At 44.2% G+C, this 9,780-nt stretch overlaps 1 protein-coding gene across 2 annotated transcripts in view; it reads left to right on the top strand.

Annotated features, from left to right (window-relative positions):
* The window catches only part of ZBTB49 (zinc finger and BTB domain containing 49), a 30,780-nt gene that overhangs the window by 13,826 nt on the left and 7,174 nt on the right, over positions 1 to 9,780 (top strand). For both annotated transcript variants that reach the window (XM_075858066.1, XM_075858057.1), the window contains 6 exons: positions 1,002 to 1,175; positions 2,597 to 3,648; positions 6,213 to 6,259; positions 6,620 to 6,693; positions 8,540 to 8,622; positions 8,701 to 8,862. In XM_075858066.1, the coding sequence (XP_075714181.1) occupies positions 1,024 to 1,175; positions 2,597 to 3,648; positions 6,213 to 6,259; positions 6,620 to 6,693; positions 8,540 to 8,622; positions 8,701 to 8,862 (1,570 nt within the window). In that variant the 5' untranslated portion in view covers positions 1,002 to 1,023. The remainder of the gene's footprint in view (positions 1 to 1,001; positions 1,176 to 2,596; positions 3,649 to 6,212; positions 6,260 to 6,619; positions 6,694 to 8,539; positions 8,623 to 8,700; positions 8,863 to 9,780) is intronic.

The following is a 9,780-nucleotide window of genomic DNA, read 5'->3' as shown; positions in this document are numbered from 1 at the left end:
GGCGGTGTTCAGATATACGTAGATCCGTATACTGTGTTATTATATAGGACAATGGACCTCTGTGCTCTTTGTCCAGCTCGTGATGTAGATTATCTGATAGTTGTCATTTGTAACAATAACAAGGCTGCCTTTCATAAAGATGCCATAGATGTTCCCGATCCGACCAGCTTTTCTTCATCCAGGAGCCAGGTATGCACCATCCATGACGCAGTACCCCTCTCTGAGGGCAGGGGGCAGCATTTTGGCTATACAGTCCATATCTTCTCTCCCCCATCTTCTATTTAGGGCAAGAACAAGGCACCATTTAACTTTTTGCCTCAGGCAGCCCAATGGCTAAATGCACCCCCGTCACAACCAATCGTTTTTCTACCGTGGGTGGCGCCATTTTTGTTTTACAGAGTCTTTCCCTGTCAGACCAATATTGAAATTTGATTTCCATTACAATAAAGACATAATAAGCTAAACCATTGCTGACAAAAAGCAGATTACAGGGTAACTGTCGTGTACTGAGGCAATGGCGGTGGGGGCTAGAGATTCATTTTAAAGGAACACTCCGGACATAACTGTGTTCTGCCTAATGCAGGGCCCGAGGGGGCGGAGCATGACGCAGAGAATCAAAACAAAGAGAAAATTCCTGTCTGATGCTCCGCCCCCTCAGGCCTCGCACTGGGCATAAAGTAGCGCATCAGTTTTGCCTGGAGTGTTCCTTTAAGTTAATAATTCTGTAGGTGGCATTTTCATATATTCCCCAGTCTTCCCTGTTTAAGCGCCCCCTTTCTCCTGATCCAGCCGCAGTGGCAAAGTTCAGGTGTCTGACCGGGCACCAAGACCGAATTTTGTCACAGCGAAGAGTTTTATTTCCATGATTTGTGGCGGTGACCAACCAGCAATTTATGATGCAAAACGGATGACGTCATGAACTGTTCTTCAGGTAAGGGTTACGCTGGATGTTTGGATTGTAACGGTAATGCCTTTTTTTTTCTTTTTTTTATCATTTCCAGAGCATTGAAATGTTCATACAGAATGGACCCGGCTGCCAGTCACAGTTGTCACCTTCTACAGCAGCTTCATGAGCAACGTATCCAAGGCCTGCTGTGTGACTGCCTGCTCGTGGTTAAAGGGGTCTGCTTTAAAGCGCATAAGAATGTGCTCGCTGCTTTCAGTCAGTATTTTCGGTAAGATATGATATAACGGTCCTTTTAAACCGGACATCGTTGGCTGTAGAAACGAGCAGCGATCAACGAGACAGCAGGTTGATCGGCGCTCGTTTGCTCCTTTCACAAGGAGCAATGATTGGTTATGTGTGGGGACGAGCGATCTTGCTACGATCGCTCATCCCCATTCATTTGCATCTGTCTGCAGCACGTCTACCTGTTTACACGAGGAGATGTACTGCAGACAGCGATGATATTTTGTTCTGCAGAAACGATCCTCCAGCGTTTGCTCATTCATCGGCTGATCGTTGCCCTCTATACACAGAAACCACAGCTTGTAGAAAATAGACAAAGAGGGACTGGAACATGAAACTTTATACATTGTCAATAGATCTAAAGTAGATTTTTATTTATTTTTTCCGCTGCATGTAAACGGGGTTGCAAAAACCCAATTCACATACATGCAATTCAGATTGTCTCGGATTTGATGCAGATTTTGGTGTGGAATCTGCGCCAAATTCTGTGTTAAATCCTGGACATTTGAACGGAGCCTTAGGCTATGTTACCATGTCACAGAGTTGCCTATGGCAGATCGGGCATAGATTCTTCAGAAAACCTGCATTAGAAATCCGCAACTAACACGATTTCTGCTGCGGATTGGCCAGTGGATCTGCGCAGGGGTTAGCAATCATTATCCTGCGCTGATATTTTCCTGAACATATGAATGGGGTATAGTATACCCGATTCCCGTGCATTTCCTCCAGAATGTGAGCGGATTATGTCAGGATTTAGGTGTGAACATGGCCTCAGAGCTATTAGGTCACATGTATGACAGTGAAGTGGAGATAAGCTGCTGTCTGTTTCCAAGGGCAACCATCAAAATTTCGAAAGCCGCTTTAGATGGAGTAAAGGATGTCAAATAAATCAAAGCCAGTACAAATGTAAGGTATTTGTAAAGTTATTGAAGATTTTAATATTTTACATATCGCTGCTACATGGGTTTTCTTACTGTACAATCTTCATACTGGATGATCTGAACAACATTGAGGTCATCCTTGGCTTATGAAGGGCAGCCATGGACGTAAAGATATGAGGCTGGCCATACACATTAAATGACTCACGGCCGAACGCTCGATCCTTCTCGTATTTACCAGTATTGGAAGCTCAGGCCATCACACTCCAGCATGGTTGCATTTTCTCATAGTCATTAGGGAAGGTTACAGGATCGGGCCATATGTCATATTTCACTAACGTATCATTGGTGTATTGTGCTTTGGCCTGGCATCCTTGTATTGAGTGCCATCCTGCAGTCTGCCAGTGTAAGGTTTATTGAAGTCCTCCTATTGGCACCATGCTGTCTAGAGATCATACTTCAGACCTTGACATTGGATTATGTTCTATATTAAGTCTACTTTTTTTTTTCTTATTCTCTCCTGCGACAGATCTCTCTTTCAGAACGCATCAAACCAGAAAAACGATGTCTTTCATTTGGATATTAAAAACATTGGCGGCATAGGTCAGATTTTGGACTTCATGTATACTTCTCACCTGGACCTGAACAATGATAACATACAGGTTATGTTGGACATTGCGCAAGGTCTTCAGGTACAAAATGTCTTAAACCTGTGTTACGGCTTCTTAAAGCTGACCACAAGCGTTGATCCCGTCGCTTCCGTGCCATGCAGCAGTTCTCTACCTCTCCAGGGCGCTTATTCCACATTCAATAATCCGATTTCCAATGAGCATCTCAACACGTCGCTGCTAGAAGAACCCATTCCGGATGAGAGACCACCCCAGGCTGATAAAGGGACCGTTCCTTCTAGTGACGTACCCAAGACCACCGCACCGGTCTCCTCGAACCCCAGTAACAAGGAGAGTCACCTGAAGCAGTTTGGGCAACCTTATAAATTGCGGGATTTTTATAGTAAACTCTTTTTCAAAGAGACGGCCGACAAGGCAGCAGAACAGCTAACAACGTCTAGTGTTCTTACAGAGCCCAATATTGAACCTCAGCCGTGGACCTTGAATAACTCTGAATCTATCTTGGCCCCTTCTGACTCTTTACCTTTACCCCTTGAGCCCTTACCTGCATTCTCACAGACCTTCGTTACCCCCCAGGATCCAGAGACATCTCCTTTACAATTTCCTCATGAGATGCGTCTTAAGAAAGCGATACATTTGAGGAAGTTGAACTTTCTTCGGTCTCAGAAAGCCGCTGAAGAGCCTTCCGAACCAGTAGGAGTCCTGCAGAAAGCTATAGAGGAGACTGCCTTCACCCATGTGCAGCTGGAGAGCCCGGAAAAAGACCTTTTAGAAAAAGAAGCAGACGGGGAAATGCTGGACACTGGGGAACAAAATATCGAAGGGGAGAGAGCGGAGAGTCCTAACCCAGAAGATCCCAGCGCTCCTGTCCCCAAGCATTGCTCCTGTGATGTGTGTGGGAAGAGGTTCAAACACCCCAGTAATCTCGAGCTGCACAAACGTTCTCATACAGGTACAGTGAGGTAATGGTTGTCTGGATCACCACCTCTTCCAGTGTTTCTCATATATGGAGTTGGACGTATCCTCTATGGCAGGGTTGGGTTATGCCAAGAAGCCCAAAAACCAATATGCCTCAAAATCCGGTGCCGAGGCCTAGAGTTTTGGATTGTTTTTTATTGATGTCCATTCACGGTGTTAAAAAGTCAAATTGGATCCTAAAGTGGTCGAACTGGCTCCTCTTGTATTCCCCGTGAAATAACAATTCTGGAACATGTTTTCTTAGTACTCTGCATTGTACCGTTCCTCTGTTATTCCTCCTAGAATTATATGAATACATGGGCAACTGGGTTTTACCAGTCCCCTAGTCAATAGGGTGTGTCCCTACACAGTCTGATACTGTTAGCACTGATTGGACACTGGCAGAGAATATAGGGACACGTCTTATTGACCAGGAGAATGGTAACACTCAGTTGGCAATTTATTCATACATTTCCAGGAGGAATAACAGAGGAATGGCACAACACAGAGTTATTTCATGGGGAATACAGACACTTTCTCAAATAGACATGTCAGGAGAGGTAAAGGGTCTTCTTTAAATCCTAAGTTAACCGTTGTTTTATAAGTAGGAAAGATCTGATACTAGAGCAGGGAAGACGTGAGGGACTCCGGAATACAGCCCGTCAGCAGACACCGGCTCTGCTCTGTTATCCGACATCTACCATGCACGGCATTCACCCACCTACTTATATTTATGTCTTTTGATCTAGTGCTGCTGATTTCCATTGAGTTTACCATTTACGGTGGATTTGCCACATAACAGACGTGCTGTAGGTTTTGTATTCGCAGCAATGTAGAGAGTCTTTCTAAGCCAATGGGGTCTGCAGGGCGCCGGTGACATGCAACGCATCCCGCCATAAGCAAATGAGCCTTAGAAGCTGCACAGCCGCAGGTGCAGCAGGAAGGGACATCTGTCTGTCAGTGACTGGTAGGTTGTCTGGAAAGAAGCGTTTTCTTACTGCGCCCAGCTTCTCGGCTGCGAAATCCACACGGCTCACTGAGAACTGTGTATACAATAGAGGAGCAGCAGTGAATCCCAGCAATCCGGTCAACCTACACATATTCTACATCCGAATAAATATCCGATCGTAACCAAGGTCTCTCATCATTGGTGCAGTCTTGAGGCTTCCCAAAAACAAATGAATAATTCTCAATCTAAGTGTCCCTTAATTCTAGTCCCTATATTGGGTCATAATGATCGGACATTTATTTTGATGTATAATATGTGTAGGTTGACCTGATTGCTGGGATTAGCACAAGAGGAAGCACTGCAGCCCCCTATATTGTATACACCGTTCTCACTGGTTAGGTAGGAGCAGCAAGAATCCGCTTTTCTCTGGCCACCCTAGTAGTCACTGACAGCCGTCTCGCACCTCCTGCTGCTGCACGACTACCTGTGACCTATACCACCAGCACCGACAGATCCCATTGACTTATTCTAGGGTCCGTCAGCTTCCATTATGTTTTCCATCGTTTTGACAGTAAGAAAAGCATTGCATGCAGCAGTGTTCTTACTCTCAAATCTGCCGGGACTTCTAACAGAGGAGCCTCTGGCAGTGTGAACATAGCCTTGGCCTTTCAGAGTTAAAAGGGGTTGTACCAGAATCGACAATTATCACCTATCCATAGGGCCCCCACTGATCGCAAGAATGGGAGTCCCAAACTCCCCGTTTCTCTTCACTGCATCGCCTACAGTGAGAAGGAGCTTGGATGGAGCGGAGGTCGAGCAGTGAGGAGGAACAGGGGGATCTGGACACCCGTTCTCGAGATCGGTGGGGGTCCCCACGATGGAGCCCCCAATGATCAGATCATTATGCCTATCCTGTTGATGGGTGCTAATTTCCAATTCTGAGAATACCCCATTAAATGCAGTGCACTAAGATACATATAGCAGTGGATATTGGATTAATGGGGTTCCCTTTCTCGGCATCCCACCAATCAGCTGTTTGAAGACAAGTGACACCGCCTCTTCAGAAAACTGATCGGCGGGGGTTCTAAGAGTCTGACCCCCACCGATTTTTAATATTGATGGTCTCTCAAGTTTAGGCCATCAATTCTAAAGAGCAGCTATATTCAAAGTAAATATCACATTTTTAATATCAGTAGCACAGCATGGAGGACACTTTGCTTGCTGTTCACCTTCAGAGGTGCTTTCTTCGGGGCTCCGAGTGGGGGAAGGGAACTGTCAACTGCTCTGACCACATGTGGTCGTCCTTTTCAAGCCTCTTTAGCTGTGAGTCTGTGAAACGAATTTGACTCAATTACAAATGTAATACATAATGTAATACTGCCCCCTATGGACAAGAATATGGATCTGCAGACTTTTTATATCTGACTTTTTCTTTAATTAGTTCAATACCAATGGGTTATAGGGCAAATCTAATTTGGCCTTATTACCCAACTAGACTTTATCTATCTTCACCCCGATGCCCATTACTGACTCGGAGACGTTAGGGCACTAGAAGACAGACGTACCATATCTGATACTTCCATGTAAACTCCTTACCTGTTTCTTTATAGGTGAGAAGCCCTTTGAATGTAGTGTTTGTGGGAAGCACTTCTCCCAGGTGAGACATCACATCTATAATAAATTGTAACTGCTATGTGGCAGCTGTGAAGGGTTAAATCATGGTGCATCATGTATCCAACATGTATTTACTGAAAATAAATGTACATGATATTGTCTTTATTTTAGGTTACAGCTGCTGACTTTATTTCCCTGTACTGTACCTGATTTGCTTTTGCGGCTTCTCTTCCTTTTGTCCTTTGTTGTCCCCCTTTCCTTTGTTCATTGCTATTGTGCTGTATTATTTATAGAATAGGATGAGATTGTGCTAATGCACTCTCTGTCCACTAGGGGGAGTGTGTCCCTCTGCTGTAATGTCACCTCTCTGGGATTTGGCTCTTTACATTGTCTTCCCTTTCAGGCTGGTAATCTTCAGACTCACCTACGACGGCACTCTGGTGAAAAGCCTTATATATGTGAGATTTGTGGTAAGAGGTATGTTCACGTTATATGAACATGTTATTTTTTTCCTTCTCTGAATTTCTGGTATAAACCGCTTTGAAATACATGTTCATTGTATTTATGTGTAATTCCTGTAAGTAATACTTGCATCAACTTTAGAAATGATTTGTGATGTCATCCGTTAGTTCCATTTAATTCTCCTGCCTAGGCTGAAATCGGGCATGGAGAGGTGCCCCGGGTACAGTAGGCAGTGGCGTAACAAAGGCAGTCGCAGTAGGTGTGACTGGGCCCCAAGGGGAAGAGGGCCAGGACAGGGCCTGCCATGGATCCCCCTCAGGCTGCCACATCAGACGGCCTGTGTTGCGCCTCATACATGGTCCTGACGCCGCACATCGTCAGGTTGTTACATACGACGCATCACACAATGTTCTAGAATGATTTCATTGTAGGGGCTGGAGGTGACAGATAAAGGACTTACGGGGATGGTGCAGCCACTGGAGCCCTTTTATATAGGGTTTATGAGTTATGGAACTGACCCAGATAGTGCAACCTTTATGCCGCTACAGGTTTAGAACTGGCTAATTGAGGGGACGCCTTCTAACAAACTCTCCTGTCCTTAACCCTGTTACCCTCACGGAGGTATGGAGTTGGGAGGTATGCAGGTATGCCAGTTGGATCCCCATGTCGCTGCCCACTGGTTAATGGCAGGTACACTGCAGAGGATGTCCCATAGAGAAGTGGAGTAGAGCTGATGCAGCAGTCAGGGTAGCCAAGGGTCCATACCGGGAAGCAGTCCCAGACAAGCAAGTCGTAATCTGGGAACGGAGCCGCTATCGAAATATGGATAAATTGCAGAATACCAGGCAAGGCAGGAGCGAAGTCAGGAGGTAGAAAATTCTTAACCGAGGTCAAGAGGCAAATACAGCAGACGCAAAAAGGACAAACCTGAGGTTTAGGCTTGGACCAGAGGGCAATGTCCCTTTAAAATATATTGCCAGACGTGTCCTACGTCGTCCAGTGCCGGAGCCCAGAGGAAGGCCGGCAGGGGCGCAGCACTGGATAGCGGAGATTATATAGTATCCTGCCCAATCTTGGGCGGGAAAGGATTACATATATATATATCTTAAAATGCAAAAGGCGCCCTATGTATTGTTTATATAGATTTGGTCTTGTATGTTTATTTTATAATTTGCGTATTCGTATCAGTAGACTGATGAGACCGGAACTTCCCAATGTGCTCTCCAAGTTGTGCCAAAGGAATGAACGACATTGAACACCGCACATGAGACGCACATTAACCTCATTGACTCCATTCACAATCAGTGAAGCAATAGTATCGGCTGAAGTCACACAAACCACTGGAAACCCAAGTACATCGCAGTGTGGTCTAATGTAGACGTGTCACTGGTGGCCTTCATAAAAGAGCGGATGTTAAAACAATGGCCCCAAGTACCCAGGTCTGCTGAGTAGAAATATTGAAGTATCTCTGTAGCCGTCGGTGAAGGGACCTGCAGGTTTCGGACTGTATTTCTGCAAACTGGGTTGGTGGTTTGGTCCGAATTATTGGAATTCTCTATACTGAGAAACAGATCTAACAGATGCCCTTCTATCAATACCATCTATCAAGGAGGCATGCAGTAGGACAGTACCCTACTTACAGGAGTTGCCCAGGATTAGGCAAACCTGGCCAATTTTTTTTTAATTTTATTTATTTTTTTAAATTTATTTATTTATTTTTCCAAAAACAGTGCCACACTTGTCCACAGGGTGTGTGTGGTATTGCAGTTGCCATTTTTATATATATATTTTGCACAGTACTGTTAATATTTATATAAAACAGACAAGTTATTGAGTGACCTGTAATAATTCTGTTTCCTAGATTTGCAGTTTCGGGTGATGTCCAGCGCCATATTGTCATTCATACAGGAGAGAAGCCTCACTTGTGCGACATCTGTGGTCGAGGTAAAGTATTCAAAGGTTTACAAGAAAAAATATTAATATATCACAAATAAATGCTCAACTGAAGTGTGCGTCTTCCAGGGTTTAGCAACGTCAGCAACTTGAAGGAGCATGAAAAGACGCACGCAGCTGACAAGTTCTACACCTGCGATGACTGCGGGAAATCGTTTAACATGCACCGAAAACTAATCAAGCACCGGATTCGGCACACTGGAGAGAAACCATACTGCTGCCTGACATGTGGTGAGGAGCGTTTATTTCATGGTAGAGCAGAAATTCTCTATATCCTCTATTGGGCAGGGAAGAGGTGTAGTGTCTCAGATAGGGGGCTGCGAGAATAGAATAGGACACCCCACAAATATCTGATAGGTGGGAGCCTGATAAGAGCGGCGACAAGTCTATGGGAGGTGCAGAAGCAACCAGGTGCTATTGCTTGGCTGGTTCCATCACTTTCCTTAGACTTTAACCCCTTCAGGACCAAGCTCATTTTGGCCTTCAGGACCAGACCCATTTTTTTCAAATCTGACATATTTCACTTTATGTGGTAATGACTCCGGAACGCTTTTACCTATCAAAGCGATTCTGAGATTGTTTTCTCGTGACACATTGGACTTTATGATAGTGGAAAAATGTGGTCGATAAATTCAATATTTACCAGTGAAAAACACCAAAATTTTGTGAAGAATTGCAAAAATGTGCATTTTTCTAAATGTAAATGTATCTGCTTGTAAGACAGGCAGTTATACCACACAAAATTGTTACTAGTTAACATCCCCCATATGTCTACTTTAGATTGGCATCGTTTTTTGAACGTGCTTTTATTTTTCTAGGACGTCACAAGGCTTAGAACTTTAGCAGCAATTTCTCACATTTTCAAGAAAATTTCAAAAGGCTATTTTTACAGGGGCCAGTTCAGTTGTGAAGTGGCTTTGAGGGCCTTATATATTAGAAACCCCAAAAAAGTCACCCCATTTTAAAATCTTCACCCCTCAAAGTATTCAAAACAGCATTTAGAAAGTTTCTTAACCCTTTAAACGTTTCACAGGAATTAAAGCAACGTAGAAGTGAAATTTTCAAATTACATTTTTTTTTTTGCAGAAATTCATTTTGAATCTATTATTTTTGTAACACAGAAGTTTTTACCAGAGAAACGCAACTCAA

This window comes from Rhinoderma darwinii, chromosome 1, assembly GCF_050947455.1.
Source record: "Rhinoderma darwinii isolate aRhiDar2 chromosome 1, aRhiDar2.hap1, whole genome shotgun sequence".
NCBI lineage: Eukaryota > Metazoa > Chordata > Amphibia > Anura > Rhinodermatidae > Rhinoderma > Rhinoderma darwinii.
The sequence above is the reverse complement of the archived record's forward strand: the minus strand, read 5'-3'. Positions and strand labels throughout refer to the sequence as shown.